The sequence below is a fragment of the Monodelphis domestica genome, chromosome 2 (assembly GCF_027887165.1).
Source record: "Monodelphis domestica isolate mMonDom1 chromosome 2, mMonDom1.pri, whole genome shotgun sequence".
Taxonomy (NCBI): domain Eukaryota; kingdom Metazoa; phylum Chordata; class Mammalia; order Didelphimorphia; family Didelphidae; genus Monodelphis; species Monodelphis domestica.
The window spans coordinates 225945461-225965587 of record NC_077228.1 but is presented as its reverse complement, the minus strand read 5'-3'; the positions used below and the strand labels follow the sequence as shown (position 1 = coordinate 225965587).

At 34.1% G+C, this 20127-nt stretch overlaps 1 protein-coding gene across 7 annotated transcripts in view; it reads left to right on the top strand.

Moving 5' to 3' along the window:
* The window catches only part of CEP112 (centrosomal protein 112), a 595424-nt gene that overhangs the window by 72344 nt on the left and 502953 nt on the right, over positions 1–20127 (top strand). For 5 of the 7 annotated variants that reach the window (XM_056817269.1, XM_007482762.3, XM_056817268.1 and 2 more), the window contains exons 7-8: positions 14285–14332; positions 14616–14696. In XM_056817269.1, coding sequence (XP_056673247.1) covers positions 14285–14332; positions 14616–14696 — 129 coding nt within the window. The remainder of the gene's footprint in view (positions 1–14284; positions 14333–14615; positions 14697–20127) is intronic. The other 2 variants (XM_056817267.1, XM_016430687.2) reach the window with 1 other exon arrangement.

The following is a 20127-nucleotide window of genomic DNA, read 5'->3' as shown; positions in this document are numbered from 1 at the left end:
GAGCAAAGCACTTTGCAAAACTTAATGCACTATATGAAAACAAATTATCCTTAGCACTGGGTGGTATTCCAGAAGTAAAAAGCCTGGACAGGAAATTAACAATTTTATTCCCTCAGTTTTGTTGAGGAGGTTTAGGTGTAGATGAAAAATTTAAATTATAATACTGGCTAACTATATGAGAAAATGATAGATTCTCATGATCAAATGCTCTATTATTATAGGAGATGAGATGTTTATTGACTAGAATGATTGGGAAGTAATTCATGCCTTGACTTTAAGTGGGGAACATTCAAGACAGAATTTAGAAATAAAAAATTGGGTGTGAGGATGGACATGGTTATGCCTCTTGAGACTCAGTCAAGTAATTTTTAACCATGTATTGTACACAGAAAATAAAGAGAGGATGAAACTATAGGTCACCTGGCCAAGGAGAGGAAATAGATGAAGAATTCTGGAAATACCTCATAAGCATAGCTTATAGGCACAGTAGAGTCAGTGGATAAAATAGAGACTTATTTTTTCCAGACTTCTATTGAAACATTTCCTTAATCAGAGTAATTAATAACTTCTTGGATTGCCTTAATGATAATTTCATCCTTTAAAAAGTAAAGAAATCGGGGGCAGCTGGGTAGCTCAGTAGATTGAGAGCCAGGCCTAGAGATGGGAGGTCCTAGGTTCAAATCTGGCCTCAGCCACTTCCTAGCTGTGTGACCCTGGGCAAGTCACTTGACCCCCATTGCCTAGCCCTTACCACTCTTCTGCCTTGGAGCCAATACACAGTATTGACTCCAAGATAGAAGGTAAGGGTTTTTATAAAAAAAAAAAAAGTAGAGAAATCAACAAGAGGAAATTCCATTCTTGATCTTCATACTAACAAGGAGGAACCAACTGGTATTTTAGAAATGGTGGACCTTGCTGGCAATTACTACCTCTTCCTAGAGTTTGTGTTAGAGAAGTAGAAAAAAAATTAGGCATAATCTGAAACTCATCCTATATTTGGAAAAGCATATTTCAGAGGAAAGATAAGGATCAGTTCATTGAAATAAGCTAAATGCTATGGGGATGTTAAAATAATTTAACTATAAAAATGTTGCAAATAAGAACAGCCAGGAATGTTAACATGGGAATGTTAAGTGGGGGGAACTCCATGTTACTGTTTGGGCCTGCTCAATGGATAACTGCTGGAGACAGATGGAAAAAAACCAAACAAATAAACTCTAATAAATATTGGAAAAGGTGTGAGGAAAGGTAATGAAGGTTGAGGATTAGGATCCCTAAATCTAAGAGGGGGTTAATCTTCTACCGACTTCCTTCTAGTTTGCAAGAACTTGCTTCTTGCTCAGGATTCCCTGAGCCTAATTTACAACTCCTTATCACTGAACTGAATCCCCAGAATCTATGCTAAATAACCTATTCTAAAAATTATCATATATATACATATATATGTTATCCATTGCCTTCTTGTATCCCTTTAAATCACTCTTCATTTCCCAGTACATTCTCAAGTACTGTGGAAAGTGTTTTGTAGTTGTGTTCATATAATTCCTGTGTTTGTTTTGGTAAATAGATTCCTAAATATTTTATATTATCTAGGGTGATTTAAAATGGAATTTCTCTTTCTAACTCTTGCTACTGAGATGTGTTGGAAATATATAGAAATAGTGATGATTTATGTGGGCTTATTTTGTATCCTGCTACTTTGCTAAAGTTATTAATTATTTCCACTAGCTTTTTAGTGGATTATCTAGGATTCTTTAAGTAGATCATCATATCATCTGCAAAGAGTGATAGTTTAGTCTTCTCATTGCCTTTTTTTTTAATACCTTCAATTTCTTTTTTTCTTCTCTGATTGCTATTGCTAGTGTTTCTAGTACAATGTTAAATAATAGAGGTGATAATGGCCATCCTTGCTTCACTCTTGATCTTATTGGGAAGGCTTCTAATTTATCCCCATTGCAGATGATGCTTGCTGATGATTTCAAATACATACTGTTTATTGTTTTTAGGAAAGACCTTTCTATTATTGTACTTTTTAGTGTTTTCAATAGGAATAAGTGTTGTATTTTGTCAAAGGCTTTTTCTTCATCTTTTGAGATAATCATGTGATTTCTCTTGGCTTGGTTGTTGATATGGTCAATTATGTGGATGGTTTATTGTTATTTAAGATTTTTGCATCTTTGTTCATCAAGGAGATTGGTCTGTAGTTTTTTTTTTTCTGTTTTGGTCTTGCTTGTTTTTGGAATCACTACCATATTTGTGTCATAAAAGGAATTTGGTAGAACTCTTTCTTTACTTATTTTGTCAAATAATTTGTACAGTATTGGGGTTATTTGTTCTTTAAATGTTTGATAGAATTCACTTTGAATCCATCTGACCCTGGAGATTTTTTCTTGAATTCTTTGATGGCTTGTTTAATTTTTTTTTCTGATATAGAATTATTGAAGTATTCTATTTCTTCTTCCATTAATCTAGTCAATTTATATATTTGTAAATAACCATTCATATCACCTAGATTGCCATATTTATTGCCACATAATTGGGCAAAATAATTCTTAATAATTACTTAATTTTCTCTTCATTAGAGATGAGGTCACCCTTTTCTCTTTGATGCTGTTAATTTGGTTTTCTTCTTTCCTTTTTACTAGATTAACCAGTACTTTATTTGACTTGTTTATTCAAAGTACCTACTCCTAGTTTTATTTATTAATTCAATAGTTCTTTTGCTTTCAATTTTATTAATTTCTCCTTTAATTTTTAGGATTTCTAATTTAATTTTTATTTGGGTATTTTAAATTTGTTTTCTTTCTAGTTATTTAATTTGGATGCCCGATTCACTGACCTCTTCCCTCTCAGCTTAATATATATGCACACAGGTATATAGATTTTTTTTCCTGAGTACTGCTTTGGCTTCGCCCTATAGATATCGATATGATATCTCCTCATTGTCATTCTCTTTAATGAAATTAATTGTTTCTATGATTTGTTCTTTAACCTCCTGATTTTGGAGAATCATAGTATTTAATTTCCAATTAATTTTTGATTTGCCTCTCCAGGTACCCTTACTAATTATTATTTTTATTGCATTATGATATGAAAAGGTGTCATTCATTATTTTAGCTTTTTTGCATTTGTTTGCCATGTTTTTATGCCCTGTACATAGTTAATGTTTGTGAATGTACCATGTGCTGCTGAAAAAAAAGGTGTATTCCTTTTTGTCCCCATTCATTTTTCTCCACATATCTATTAACTCTAATTTTTCCAAGATTTTATTCACTTCTCTTACATTTTATTTTTTTTTTTGGTTTGATTTATCTAGAACTGATAGAGGAAGGTTCAGGTCTCCCACTAGTATAGTTTTTCTATCTATTTAATCCTTGAGCTCTACTAGTTTCTCCTTTAGAAATTTGGATGCTATGCCATTTGGTGCATACATTTTGAGTACTGATATTTCCTCATTGTTTATACTCTGTTTTATCAGGATGTCATTATGTTCCCTATCTCTTTTAATCAAATTTATTTTTACTTTGACTTTATCAGATATCATGATTATGACTTCTGCCTTCTTTTTCTCAGTTGATGGCCAATAGATTTTGCTCCATCCTTTTACCTTTACCCTGTGTCTGTCTGTCTACCCTCCTCGTGTGTTACTTGTAGATAATGTATGTTAGGATTTTGGTTTGTAATCTACTTTGTTATTTGCTTCCTGTTTTATGGGTGAGTTCATCCCATTCACATTCAGAATTATGCTTACCACCTGTGTATTCCCCATCATTTTGATTTCCTCTCCTAGTCCTACCCTTTCTTATTTCGCCATTTCCTTCTATACCAGTGTTTTGCTTTTAATAAGTCTTCCTAATCCCCACCCTTATTTTACTTCCCTTCCCACCCCCTCCCTCCTTGTCCCCCTCTTATTTTTCTTTAGGGTCTATTAAATTCTCTCCCCCTCTCTTTCCCTCTCTTTTTGTACTCCCTGGCCCACTTTTCCCTTTGGCTTTTCCCTCTCAACTTCCTTGTAGGCTAAGATAGAATTCGATACTCCAATGCATGTAGATGCTCTTCCCTCTCAGAATTAATTCCACTTAGAATAAGGTTTGAGTATTACCTATTAGCATTCTTTTCCTCTCATTATAATAGTATTCTTCTTCTTCCCCTCCCATGCACCTCTTTGTGTAGTATAATTTACCATATTTTTCTTATTCCTTCAAGTTTCTCTTGGTGCCATCTTCTTTTACTGCCCCATTTCTTTTTTTTATATATCATCTTAAATCACCCTATCCACTACCTATGAATAATTCTTCTAACTACTATGATAGTTAATACAGTTTTTCAAAGTTACAAATATCATTTTTCAATTAGGAATATAAACCATTTGACCTTTCTGAAGCCCTTAAAAGACAAAAATTTCCCCCTCTGTTTCTTGTTTACCTTTTCATTTTCTCTTGAATTTTGTATTTGGACATCAAAATTTCCATTTAGTTCTGGTCTTTTCTTTAAAAATACTTGGAAATATTCTATTTTGTTAAATGCTCATACTTTCCCCTAGAAGTACCTGGTCAGTTTTGATGGGTAGTTGATCCTTGGTTGTAGACCCAATTTTCTTGCCTTTTTGAATATCATATTCCAAACTCTGGGATCCTTTAGTGTGGAGGCTTCCAGATCCTGGGTAATCCTGATTGGTGCTCCTTGATATTTGAATTGTCTCTTTCTGGCTGCTTACAATATTTTCTCCTTGGCCTGGAAGCTCTTGAATTTGGTGTTTACATTCCTGGGGGTTTTCCTTTGAGGATTTAATGTAGAGGGTGATCTATGAACTCTTTCAATGTCTGATTGCCCTCTTGTTCAAGAATATCAGGGCAATTTTTTTGGATAATTTCTTGTAGCATGATGTCAAAGTTTCTGTTTATTTCCAGGTTTTTAGGGAGGCCTATGATTCTCAAATTGTCTCTCCTTGACCTGTTTTCCAAGTTAGTCATCTTCTCAATGAGATATTTCATGTTTCATTCTAATTTGTCATCCTTTTGACTTTACTTTATTAATTCTTACTGACTTGTGAGATCATTAACTTTTACTTACCCAGTTCTAGTCTTTAAAGACTGGTTTTTAGCTATGATCTTTTGATTTTCCTTTTTGGTTCATTTTGTCCTGCTTTTCATGGTTTTCAGCAGGTTAATTCTGGTCTCCAGTTTGGTTATCATTTCATTTGATTTCTAGGCTTCTTTTTCCAAATGGGAGATTCTATCTTTTAAACTGTTATTTTCTTTTTTAACTATTTCCCACCTTTGTTGCCTAGTTTGTTCTAACTTTCATACTTAGATCTCCATCTCCATTCTGATTTCCTGAAGAGCTTGTGACTAATTTTCATTTTTTTAAAAATATTTGGATGTTTTTTCTTGTTTGTTGCCCTCTGCTGTCTCTTTTGTACACTGTTGTTTTTCTCCATAGAATTTTATCTAGGGTGAGTGTTTTTTCATGTGTTTTTTGTGGTTGTATATTGTAGTTCCTGGGTGTTGGGGGGCATTGCTGTATTAGTGTTTTCTTCCCTTCTCAGTCAGAATTCTGAGTGAGGTGTGTAGGCAGGTCTCTGTGTATTGAGCTAGACTGGTTTTTGCTCTGTCCTTATTTTTCAGTCTCTACTATGTCTGCTATGGTTAACTCTTCTCTGCCCTATCTCTGTGCCCAAGTTCCACGATCCTCAGACTTCTGGGGTTGCAAGCCTTGGCGCTGTCATGGGTAAATCTGTTGTATCCTCAGCCAGCCCCCTGAGAACCTAGAGATTACCCTGAGCTCACCTCTGTCTCTGGCAGGGTAGGTGGAGTGGGGTAGGGGTAATCAGCTTGTGCTTTGGTAGGAGTGATTTTGTCCCCTTATACCGTGTAAATGTCTAAATCCTGGATACCATCGAAGCTGAGCCGTACAATAGAGCTACTTCACTCATTTTAGTTTGGTTTTTGTCCTTTTTAAGAGCTCAATTTCTGTCGGTGGTGAGGAGAAGAAGAACCCTCCTTCTACTTTGTAGCCATTTTAGCCCAGAAGTCCCCATGTGTTTTTATTTTGAGTAGTAATCATAATAAATTGTATTGTTTCTCAACATACCTCTGCTATTTTAAAAATATCATAAAGGGGGCAAGTTGGGTGGCTCAGTGGATTGAGAGCCAGGCCTAGACATGGGAGATCTTAGGTTCAAATCTGGCCTCAGCCACTTCCTAGCTGTGTGACCCTTGGCAAGCCACTTTACTCTCATTGCCTATCACTATTCTGTCTTAGTATTGAAACTATAATACTTAAATTAAAGTATGATCCTTAATTTCCATAGCTTATTAATATTTACTTGAACAGGAGAAGGCAGACAGAGAGAAAAGGCCTAATTTTATCCTGTCATGTGGTCAGTCACCCAATGGACCCCTTAGCCACATTCCTTTTGCCACATGTGGGAGAGAATAGAGAGACTCCACTTTCTGCATACTCACTTTATTCTGTCTTTACACATGGATTAGTTTCCCAATCATTTTCAGGTCCAGTGCCTAGGTCACTGTCTAATGACCCACCCTCCGTGGCCTGACATAGAAGCAGGCAGGACACAATGGGTCATTCTGGGACAGGGCTTCTCTCATACAATTTTAAGATAGAAGGCAAGGATTTAAAAAGCAAGAATAAAATATTCAACAGTAACTTTTAAGACAATGATTCTTAAGCTGAGATTTATGCACTGTTTAAAATATTGTGATTTGGGAAATTTGAGATCATTTAAGCTCTGAGATCATTTAAGCTCTGAAGTTCTGAGCTGCAGTGGCATAAGCTTATCAGGTATTCCTATTAAATTTGACACCAATATGTGCCCCCTAATAGCACATGTATTTGTGTGTCTGTGTAAAATCAGGAGGGGTTGATCTAGCTTATGTTGGAAATAGAGCAGATCAGAATTCCCATTCTGTATAAAATGTGGTATCAGACTAATGAATAGCCATTTTACTTTAGCCTGCATTGGAAATAGGGAGACTTAATCTCAAAAAACCCTAACTTTTTTGGACATCTATTTTAGTATAATTGATTTTATGCATTAAAAAATTATTCTGAAGATTCATTAGGTTTTGCCAACTTATCAGAGGTGTCCATGACATACCCACAAAAGTTTAGAATTCCTGTCTTAAGAGATAATTACAACACTGATCTATTTAGAAGGTAGTTATTCCCCTTAAAGTAGTAGCATTCCTTAGATGAAGATTTCTGCCAATAGCCTGTTTTCTAATTTATTTATATAAGTTATAAAATAGTAGCTTTCTTTTAAGGAAGGTACTTACAAGGAATCTTACAATTCTATATTACCTTAACAATTAAGAATCTTAAATGTTTATCAATATATTACTTGAGTGTTAGCTTGTTGTGGGCAGGGCTTATATTTGTAAAGGTCTGGATTTTTTTAATCTGTTGCCTTATTTATATTTTTTTACTTTTCTTTCATGTTTCTCACAGAAGTTTTTTTCCCTCTTTAAGACTCATTTTCCAATAGTATAATTAAATTCTATCAAGGATAGAGTACTTACAAAACTTTTTTCTTTCTTTCTCATTGAAAATTTAACAATTTTTGAAATAGTCTCTCTCTTAGCTTATATATCTCCTTACACTCCTCCCCTTGCTCAGTATTGATTGAGGTTTTAAAAAACACTATCTGTCCACTCAGATCTTAAATGTGGGTCTGTGGTTAAGTAGCCAATACTATGTATTCCTGTTTCCCATTTTCCTCACCCAACACCCTCACTCTCCCTACCTTGTGTGTCCTCAAAATTAAAGTATTACCATTTAGATCAGGTCTGCCTGCTTTCTGACACCAAAGATGGGGACTGAAGATTTGGAGAGAATCATACCTTTCCCCAAAGAGGAGAACTAGCTCAAGTCCAGGGCTGAGGATTGACTCAGGTCTCAAAGGGGAAAAGTGGCAGTTGGCATATTGGGAAGATCCAGAGGCAAGACATTTACCTTGCCTCTCAACAATAGCTAATATCAAGAAGGGAGGCTGTTGGGTCATTTCTCTAAATCGTTCTCCTCCAGTTCTTAACCTCCACCTCCTAAACCCTATCTCTTAGGGGACATATTCTGTCCCTCTGGAAGCCAAATTGTGCTATCTTCTTCAAAGGGAAGAGAGGCGAAGATCGATCTTTTCCCTTTCTCCATTTCTTCAGCCCTTTCATACCCTCTCTCCAGTTCCCCAGTGTATATGTGTGTGACCTCTTTCTGGTCATACATTAGACGTGCATTTTAATTGGTTTTTGTCTTATTTATATGATATTACTAGAGTTTCATCATTCTTACAGAGAAATTTCCCCTCTTTGTTTTTTATTCACTTTATATTGGTATTCTTTTTTTAACTGTTATGAGAAAATAATGTTTTGTAGGAAAAAAGCATGAAAGTAGTTAATGTTTAAACTAAATGTTTATACATCACTTGAAATTCATGTTATTTGTACATTACAAAATGGGAACATTTAACTTAAAAGCACATCTGACTGATATTACTAAGTCAGAAAATAGATTGCTTATTTTCCAAAATATGTACTATGGTACCCTCTTTTCATTTTAAAAATGAGAATATTATGCATTGCACATCATAAAAGGGTTATGAAATCAATCAAAATATTACAAACAAATAAAGATTGGTGTTCTGTTTTTACTTCAGTTAGAATAAACTTTCATTTTTTTCAGCTTGGCTACTTGATGAAAAATATTCAGAATTACATAGAGTCCATGATTTTTATAATGCCTTTATTTAATTTGATGGATGAACAAGATAATTATTACTGGATTCAACATAATTAGTAATGAAGATACTTTTATATCATTATTATAGCTGTAAATGAGGATTAAACTAACTCACAAATGATTTTCATTAGAATATAAGATCCTTGAGAGTAGGGATTGTTTCATTCTTTGTATTTGTTCTCTAAATCATGTCACAGTGCTTGAAATGAATACATAAGAAATCCTTGTTTGACTTATTGCTTTTTTAATTAAAGTTAAATTAAAATAAAAAATTAAAATTAAGGTTTAATTAAAATAGAATATCGTATAGAAGTTTGTCCGATTTTGTTTTCTTTCATTTGTATTAAAAACTACTGAGAGATGGGATCTGCTTTAGGTTCTGGGAGCCTGTATTTTTAATGTGTTGATGACAGTGAATGTGTTTACAAAGTGTGAGCCACAGTAGGGAGCACTCAAAAGGTCAATGGAAAGGCAATCACCTTTCAAATAATGGCTGGAATGATAGCAACTGTGATGTTAGTAGAATTAGTAGGAGTGGGAGATAGCTATTTTCCAATACTATGTGCACATGCCCCATAAGGAAGGCCAGTACAAGTGATGTTTCTGGCATTTTCCTAGAGCAGTGGTTATCAACCTCTCAATTTGTAGCAATGAGAATACATAATGCATATCAGGTATTTACATGCTGAATCATAACTGTAGCAAAATTACAGTTTTGAAGTAGCCACCAAAATAATTTTTTGGTTTGGGGTCACTGCAACATGAGGAACTGTATTGTGGGGTCACGGCATTAGAAAGGTTGAGAACCACTGTAGAGGGATTAAAAACAATGAAAGGCAGGATTCCAGATTCCAAGCACAATAACTGCATGGAATAAATTGATGTTAGTAATTAACTACTAAAATGGTATACTTGGTTTTAGGGAAGCAATTATGTTATACCATAGCAGTGGTTTTTAGGATTATTTGATTGGAACAAGGCCACAGATAATTAACAACAATAATGATAATAATAGCTAATATTTACGTAGTATTTTAAGGTTTGTAAAATGCTTCTTTTGCAACTCTCTGTGATCTGGGAGTTTTGCCAATGCTTGGTCCTGTGTGTGAGTTGTAACTCTCCAGGATTGGAGCTTATAGGATTAATTCCATAAGCCTCATCTGTTCATGAGTCCTTTAACATGCCAGGAACACACACACAAAAAGAAAAAGCCACCTTTCCCCTCAAGGAGTTTACATTATCTTAATCTTCTATGATCAGAGTGCCCTTTCCAAATTTCTCTTCATGCTGTCTATAATCAACTTTGAGATTTTTGACATCAGTTTTCCTCTATGTTATTTTCTGCACCTGTCATAGCTTTTGTTAATTTCATTTAAGTATTAATTCTTTGGATGTCACCTTGCCTTTCTGAGCCTCAGTTTCCTTATCCAAAAAATGAGTTTATATTAGATTTTTCTAAGATTCCTTCCAACTCTTCACATTTTATTCCTTAGTGGAAACATGGAACAAAATGAATGGTTACACTAATAGCATCATAAAAAGGTTTTTTTTTAAAGAACCATTATTATTAGCTCCTAAGGAAGTACAGATAATAAAATATGGGAAAGGGGTTCCTGTTCCCTGTAGCACTTTGCTATGAAAATAGTTTTGACATACCAATATAATGTAAGCTTCGTGAGTGCAAAAACTGCTTAGTTTTTGTCTCTTATCTCCATATCCAAGTACATGCTTCAAAAACAAGATGTCTAATAAATGTTTGTTTAATTGAAAATACTTTAAATTTATGCCCAAAATCCTGGTTCAAATGTTATTTAAAAATATTCTATGGGAACTTAAATTGTAAAGCCTCTTAAATTGTAGTCTTTAAAGTCAGTTAACTAAAAAGTAAAAAAAAAATCCTGGGTTTTAACCAATCAATAATGAAAACTTAATTCCCTGTTTTGTGGTTTGCATATGTAATTCCTTTTCCAATCTAGTTTGTTACTCGTGGATATAATATACCTTTTCCCTTATGTAGTTCCAATTCTGAAGAAGCCATCCTATAAATTTATTATAGGACTTTTCTTTTAAGGTGTAACTAGACTTCTTCACTCCTACCTCTAGGTTCATGGTCATTTTGGAGGTGGGTTTGGTAAATTATTTCTCTTCATCCAAATAGAGCTCAACAATTATAGTTTTATCTATATATACTCATTTTTGATGGAGGATAACAATTGGGGGGGGAACAATATCTTAGAGTTGCAGAAGAGTGTTTTTCACTTGTATAATTTAGACATTTATAAAATACAAAATTTGCCTTTTGACATTTGAAGTCTTTTTACAACCTAACCCTTTCCTGCTATTTTATTCCTTTTCATGTGCTCCATAATCTAGTGACCCTGGCCTTCTTGAGAGTAGGGATTGTTTCATTCTTTGTATTTGTTCTCTAAATCTGATACTCCTATCTTCCAACTCATTGTTTTTTACTTATTGTATCTATGACTAGAATGATCTCCCTCTTTTCCTCTTGTTTCCTGGCTTCCTGGCCTTTCTTTAAGACTTAACTCAAATCCTTTCCTGGTTCCTCTGAAATCCCTTTCCAATTACATTTTGCTTATATTTTTTGCTTGTTGACTTCCTAATTAGAATGTTAGACTGCAATCTTGAGGACAGGAACTGTGTATTTGCTTTTTTTTGGTATCCTTAGGACTTCTCACAATGTCTGACATAGGATTTAATGCATGTTGGCCAACTGTTTAAAATGATCTATCTTTTTGAAGTAAAATGTTCTTCATTATTTTTTTGCTGCTTGGTGATGTTTCTTTTACAATGCAGAATAATTCTTAAATGCTGCATTTTTTAACATGGCCAGTAATTTAGGACAATGGTCTAATGGATGTGTAAGATGCTGAAAGATACAAAAAAACAGTGCAAGTATTTGGTCAGATGTCCCCTTTTTTCCCTACGCAGTTCTAGTCCCTTCTCCCTGCCTTCAGCCAGTGTTGTCTCCCATGCAAGCTTCTCTCTAGGCAGCCAATAGGCAGGTGGAGAGTTGTTTTCCCTGCCTAGTCCCTCTCCTGACCTTACAATGGCAGCAACACACACTTAATATGTTCCCTGGACCAATTAATAACTTAACTTAATATGGTTTCCTGGACTACAACTGAGTATCTTTTCTATAAGGAGTACTTTTTGGGAAGACATGGAACATAAGCCATACTCCAGCTTTTTTGTAGTGATTTTCCCTAACACTCCAGGAGTCTGGCCATAGTAAACTAATAAGAAGCAGAAAAACCCGACTTCTCTCTTTTAGTAGTCAGGCTCCCTAGAATTTAATCTATACTCTGTGAGTCCAGAGAACAGTTTCTTTTTGGATAACCTGGAGTCAAGAACTTCCCTTTCTGAGAAGGATTCTGGCTCTGGGCCTTCATTGACCAGGCCTAGTCCTTGTGGAATTTAACCACAAAGTGAGGGGTTCAGGCTTTTTATCTCACATTTGAGCTTATTTTTTTCTGCTCTGGGACAGAACTCAGAAAAAGTATCTAAAACAAAGCCTAGGAATAGTCCTTAGGGGTTTTTTTCCCAAAAGGGATTAATGGAGTACCATCTAGAAAAATACTCAGTATATTAAATCATTATCATTCTCCTTGCTACCCCCTGCCCTCAGCCTCTTTTCTCTGCTGACCTTCAGGAAGACAAGGCTTATGCTAAACCTAAGGAGAGACAAAAAAGATAAACCAAGAACACCAGACAGAAGTGGAAGAAAGTAGTCATTGGTATAAAGGGAAGGCAGTGGCAACTGCTTTTCCCAGTGGGCTCAGGTTTCAATTTATCAAGCATAGAACTTTCAACCCTGTCCTACACAACCTTCCTTTCTCTCACGTTACACCCCCTGTACCTTTTCCCTACACACACACACACACACACACACACACGCACACGCACACGCACACGCACACGCACACGCACGCATGCACACACATACACACACAAAGCTATTGGACAGCTTAGAAGAAAATGAGTAAGGCTATTCACTCAGAAGAAATAAGGATCTACCTAACTTCCTGCTTGCCATAGCCTTGTGTTTCCCCCACTCCCAATCTGGAGCAACTGTGCTTCCCTCTTCTCCATAAGAAAATCAGTTAGAAGCATTTCTCTGTCTGTCCTGTCCCTGCCTCTCCTTCTTTTGGAGCAACTACCCTCCATATATGGAACTTGACTTCCAGCAACTATGTCCTTACTTCTTTGAAGTTAAGGAAGATGAAAATTTATTAGCTGAATTTTAACAAATACGTTTGCAAAGTAATTGATAGGATTGAAAACTACCATAATTTAGTCAAAAAGTACCAGTAATGATATAATTTTTCTATTTGGATATATCTATCTTTGGAAAAAGACTTTGTTTTCTAGCAATAATACTCATCATAAAAAGAAAGTTTAGAAATAAACGGGTTAGAAACAGATTTGAATCACTTTGTAATAACATTAATCAAGATTTTAAAGATAACTGAGCATATTAAATCCCATAACACTTGCTAAGATGTTATAATAGAAATATTTTCCATGAAAACAAAATTTTTATGTTATTAGTAAATAAAATAAAAAACTGAGATACATTATATTTCATCTTTAACTTATCAGCTTAACTTTGATCTTTTTCATATATTTTTGTAATATATGTTATAGATTGGTTACAGTACATATTTTAAAATTAAATGCATATTTGGGGTATGTGCTCCAAAACTTTTTACTGATTAGGTGCACAATTTAAAAAAAAGGAACCAATGATTTAGCAGAATTGAAAATAACCAATTTACAAAGGTTCTTTCTGGTCACAGGTATAGAAGAGAATGCATGTTATTAATTTTTTATTATTTAAAGGTTCTCATTAAAGTTTTTAGAATCTTTTTATTTTTAATTTTCTTTTTCATTATAAACTCCATCATCAACAAACTTTAAAATTTCAATATATAAAGCACAGAAAAGGAGGATTATATATGAAACTATGAACTATTATGTCTAGTTTGGTTTTTGAAACATATATTAAATTGAACACAGTAGTAACAAAATTAACCTGTTCGTTTGTATTTCATTCTAAGCTTCCTTCTGCTCCTTTCTGTACATTTTAAAAAATATTTCATTCTCATTGTTTTATTTCTTTTTTTCTTGCCTTAATATTTCTCATTACCTTTAAAAAGACTGGTATCTTGAGATGAATCTTTACATAACAATAGTGTTATGCATCTCCTGTGAATCATTAAACAATTTTTTGCATGTTACCAAATTACTACAAATTATCCCTGTGGGTTTTGTAATAAATAGTATTAACATTTTTTAGGAAGAGGAACTGAAGCACTAAAGTCAAGATTTAGAGTATGCATTCAATCTTAAACTTTACTATATTTTATGTTTTCTTCTTAACTTTTTTGAGTATTACAGACTTACCATAAAATAAGTTAACATAAAATATATTTTCATGTAACAATTCAGTTTTTTGTTATAAGAAAATCTTTACACACTATAAGATCTAATTTTGATTTTCTGATTTCAGATCGAAAATCCAAGATATCTACGAGAGAAGCCCATTCCAGTATCTTTGGTAGGTGTTGAATGACTTGATTTTTTTTTCAGAAACAAATATTTTCCTCTGAAGTGTATGTTTAAAAGTATTCTCTCTCAATCTTGTTTATGGAAATGAATTCTCTTTTTAATCAATCTTGTTTGCTATATTGATATTATTCAAGCATTTTTATATCTACTAATAGCTCATCTTACTCAGTTACAAATTAAAAATAAGAAAATGCAAACATTCTTAAATATATTTTAAAGTATATATGAGGCTTTAAAAGGTATTTAAATTAAATTAAATCTTTCTTATTCAGCAGATGACTGCTAAATCAAATCTAGGGAAGGCCAGTAGTTTCCATGATGAACAGTTACTCCTTCTTATACATGAAAAAGAGGTAGGATTGAGATATTTCTAAAATATATAATAGGTGATATAATTTGCATATTTGATCTAATGTTAGCAATTCCTATTTAAATATTAGACAAATTTTTCATTTTTATTATATAGTTATATATAATTTTGATTTGGTTTATAATTCATGCCTTTCTCTTTTTTACCTTGTGATACTTCTTTTTCTTTTTTATGTCTTCCTTTCTTTTTCCCCTCCCCATCTAAAATCTTAGCACTGAATCTAGCTATCTAAAGCCTTGAAGTATGATATAATTTGGAAATATTACCTACCGTATCTAAGTAGTGGCTGTGCTGCTCAGATCGATCATTCCACTTTCTCCCTTATCAGAATTTACTTGTATATTTCATTCCTGTTAAGTCATTGACAACTCGATGGTTGAGTTGATAAACTAATACATTTAATAAATCATAAGGATTTTGTGTTACTCCTCTTTGGATGTTTAAAAAGGAATGCTCATAGGTATGTTGACTTATTAACAAAGGTGGCACTTTTGTAGGAAGTAAAGCAGGGAGATTTTTGGATGAGATGAGCTTCTGGAAACCTCTCAAGGTGTAATATGTAGGCAAGCATCAACTATATTTACCTTCCAAAAATGCTTCATGCGCTCTCTCTCTCTCTCTCTCTCTCTCTCTCTCTCTCTCTCTCCCTCCCTCTCTCTTACTCTTTCTCCCTATTTTTAAAAAGTGTATTCCACATTATTAATTATTTATGATAGTTTGATCATGTATGAAAAATTTTTGTGTTGGGTATTTTGGAAGTGATAATGTGATAAATTTGGAAATACTGAACTGGATTCAGTTTGTGTAACAATGAAGATTATGATACAATCTTGAAAAATCTCTCCCTCTCTTTTTTTTCTCTCTCCCTTCCTCCTCCTCCCCCCTCCCTCTCTTTCCATCTCTCCCTCCTTCTCCCTCTCTCCCTCTCTTTTCCTCCTATTCCCTCTTTCCCTCTCTTTCCCTCCCCCGCCTCTCTCTGTCCCCCCACTCCCACTTCTCTCCTGACAAAATAATTTGATTACAGGTTTATGAAGCCAAGTATTTTGTTAAACTTTGAGAATACAAAGAAGAAAGTGAAACATTCCCTGTCCTGAAATATATTCTAATGATGGAGACAACATATGTGTAGAGTGTTCCAAAAGTCTTGGTCTGCTTTGAAGTTTTAAGTATATACATATGTTTATATGTATATGTATATCTATATACATATGTTTATATGTATATCTATATTCATATATAAATATCTATCTGTGTAGCTATATAAAATAGCACATAGTTGTGAGGAAAGCACAGGAGTTGGAGGTTCAGGATAGGCTTCCTGTGGAATATGGTGCTTGAGCTAAGTCTAGAAAGAAACCAGGGATTCTAGGAGGCAGAAGTAACAGAGGGAACACCTCTTCAGGAATGGGGGAGAACTAGTACAAAGTCAGGAATTATGGTGTTATGTGTGGGTAACAGCAAGGAGGCCAGTATGATTAGACTGCAGAGCACATGGAGAATCTTGTACTATAGACAAGAAAGGCAGGAAGGGACCATTTTGTGGAGATTTGTAAATGCCAAACAAATTTCTCTTTGGTCGTAGGGAATTTCTAGAGTTTTTTTGAGGGAGGAAGAAGCAGGTAGGGAGATTGGGTACCTTTCATGGAAGATAGATTGGAGTGGGAAGAGATGTGAGCCAGGAAGGCCAAATATTAGGATAGTGTAGGGGTTCAGGTGAGCTTATGAGGGCCTGAACTAAGGTGGTGGCCCATATGCATAGAGAAAAGAGGTGGGAGTCTGAAGTGAAACCTTTGTGGATATGGAAATAATAGATTTGGCAACTGATTGTCTATGTGGGGTAAGGGAGAATGAAGACATACCAGATAGATAACTGACAGGATGGCAGTGCCCTCAACAGAAGCATGTTTTGGGAGATGAATAAGAGATACTGAGTTCTTTTTTAGACAGATTGGGTTTTAGATGTCTCCTAGACAACCATTTTGAATTGTCCAGGAGATAGTTGGTGAAAAATAAACACATAGAGTATCCATGGGGTCAGAGAATCATAGATTTTAGAACTTACTTTAATATCAGAGTTCAACCTTTTATAGGTAAAGAAACTTAGGTTCAGAGAAGCTAAGGGATTTTCCCAGGTTCACATCAGCAGTCAATGTCAGAGTCAGAATTTGAACCCAGGTCTTCCCTATTCTGGGTTCGGTGCTCAATTATGTTAATTTGCTTTTCTGATGTAGGACTTCAGCTCAGTGAGAAACTTGGGTTAAAACAAAGACCTAGGAGTCATCTGAAGAGATTTGATAATCAGACTAATTGAAGCTTATAAAATCACTAAATGAGAGAGTATATAGAGAAAGAGTTTAAGGTTCTGGAAAAAAGCCGTACAGAATAAACAGTGGACATCGCATTGAATGATGAATTAGCTTAAAAAAGAGTGATCTTACATGTGTCAGGAAAGAGTATCATAAAAACCCATAAAGAAGAGTATCACAGCTGCAGAGAGATTGAGAAGGAAGAGGACTGAGATCAGAAAATATTTAAGAGATCATTGATCACTTTGGAGAGAGTCATTCATATTGAATAATAATGGAAGCCACATTGCCAAGATTCAAAACACTATGGGTTTCTCAAAATGTTATTGCTAAGATACATTTTAGAACTCCATTTCTGAGGATTAAGAAATTAGTAGGATAAACTTGGCTTTCATTTTTAAATCAAAATAAAAAAATTAAATATTGTAAGATGCAGAATTTTGGGATTTGCTATGGAAAGGGTTTTTTTGTATGAAATTAAATTTTATTTCTTTTCCTTTTATTAAGGGGCTCTTAAGGATTTTCTAATTTCACATTTAGAAGTTTGTACTTTTAAAGAAGATGTAGCTTCTGGGGGCAGCTGGGTGGCTCAGTGGATTGAGAGCCAGGCCTAGAAATGAGAGGTCCTAGGTTCAAATGTGGCCTCAGACACTTCCTCTCTGTGTGACCCTGAGCAAGTCACATCACCCCTTTCTTTCCCCACTCCCATTGCCTAGTCCTTACTCTTCTTCTGCCTTGGTACCAATACACAATATTGATTCTAAGTTGGAAAGTAAGGGTTTAAAAAAAAAAGATGTGGCTTCCTTAACATCCTATTTGTAAATGAAAGTTAAATATCTACAAAAGAAAATTACATCTTACTATTGGAGACTATTTTAAGCCTTTTCAGAACAAGTTCATTTTTTTTATAATGGAGAGGATATTAATTTTTCCATTGTGTAAACTATATTCATTCTTACTTTAGTAAAACTCCATCTACTTATTATTCAGTTGCTATAAGTTATAGATTGATAATATTTTTACCTGCTGCTGTTTTAGAATTAAAAATACTATTGAAGAATTTACAAATGAAATAAGGAGCTAATTTAGATATAACATTACTTGTATTCTGATCCTCCTTCTTTAAACTGAGGTTTTTAAATTTTTGTAGCTTTTTTTTGGGGGGGGGGTTCGTTATTAACTGCCTCCTATTACATTCCTTATAATTTTTTTCTTTTAATTTTCCCTGGTGTTTAGTTTTTCATTGGAAAGACTATATCACCTAGAATAATTAAGAGGACACTTTGGCTTTTGATGTTTATGATAACATATTAATACAGGATTAAACAACACAGTTCTGCCCATGTAAATGTATTTTAAAAACAGAAAACCATTTAAAAGTGTTCTACTGCATTAGACTCATTTTTAAATGTGTGGCTTTTTTCCACTTACAACCTTACATTTTTTGGAAGTATATATTGAAAAATATGACCCTTTCTGTGGCATCAGTGATACATTTGCAAATAAACATGAGCTCACACTGTATCTTAATATTGGATTTTGAAAAATGCCCTAGCTAAAATAATACTTTTGTGTAATTATGTCTTTTTACTTATGAAATGTACTAAATAACTTTTTCTCAATCATTTCAAATTTTTGAAAGTATATATAGATTAACAATGTATATAAGATCTATTTTTGATAAATTTCATGTAGCTGAAATCCTTTTTTTGACTAATACTAACAGATTCAATTAGAGAAGCATTTATTAAGTGCCTACTGAGGGCTAGACATTGTATTAAGCATTGGGGATACAAAGACAAACATGAAACAGTTCCTGCCCTCGAGGAGCTTGCATTCTGCTAGGGTGAGTAGCAACATGTATAAAGATAATGAAATGCAAAATATATACAAATAAAATAAAAAATTAGCTTTTTCTGGGTGGGGAGGGTAAAGTGCTAACAACTGGGGTTTCTAAGATTGATGTCCTCCAGGATTGTGGTACCAGAACTGAGATCTGAAGGGAAATAATGACTTATAAGAGGTAGAAGAAAAGGGAGAGACCATTTTGGGGGTAAGCTGAAGGTTGGTAAGCAGAGAATAATGGATTTCTTTTAGTTTATTATATATCTTTAAAAGTTTCAAAATCTTTTTGAAAAAGATTTTATTTTTTATTTATAACATATATACATGTTATAAACAGCGGGATTTGCATTTATTTCTTGAAGTAGTAGTAAGCTTCTGAAACCCCTGGAGTAGTAGAGTGACATGATTAGTAGACTGTACCTTTAGGAGTAACAACTTGGCAGTGTTAGAGACAAAACTTGTAGGAAAGGCTTAGAGTTAGCCATGAGTGGAGGGAAGGGGACACATGTGAAGAGATATTAGAGTAATAGAATTGATAAGATCTGGGAACTGGTTAAATGTGAGGGAGAGTTGAATCAAGGATTGATTTGAGAGTGAGAACCTGGGTAAGAACCTAAGGATTTAAAAGGATGTTCTTGAGAGAAATTATGAAGTTAGTAAAAGGAGGGAAGTTTTTGTTTTCTTTTTAAAAATAATTTATAATTTATTTTTTAAGCATTCTTTTCTTTTTAAATTGAGTTCCAAATTCTCTTCCTCCCACACACTACTCCCTACCTACTGAGAAGGCTAGCAAAATGATATCAGTTAGATATGTGAAATCATGCAAAGCATATTTCCATAATAACCATATCACAAAAATGAAAAAAAAAATTAAAAGGCAATAAAATTATACTTCAGTTTGCACTCATAGTTCAGCCTTTCTCCCTATATGGGGTATACCATATTTTTTATTATGAGGCCATTTTAATTGTCTTAAATCCTTGTATTGACCAGCAACTTTAACAATCGTTCATTACAACATTGCTGTTTCTATGTACAATAATCTCCCAGTTCTTCTAACATAATTTTGCATTGGTTCATATAGGTCTTGTCATGGTTTTACCAAAGCTCCCTTCCTCATAATTTCTTATAGCTCAATGATATCCCACAATCATATACAACTTATCCAACCATTCCCCAATTGATGACTATCCCCTCAATATCAGATTCTTTGCCACCACAAAGAGAAGTGCTATAGTTTTTGTACTTACAGATTCTTTTCCT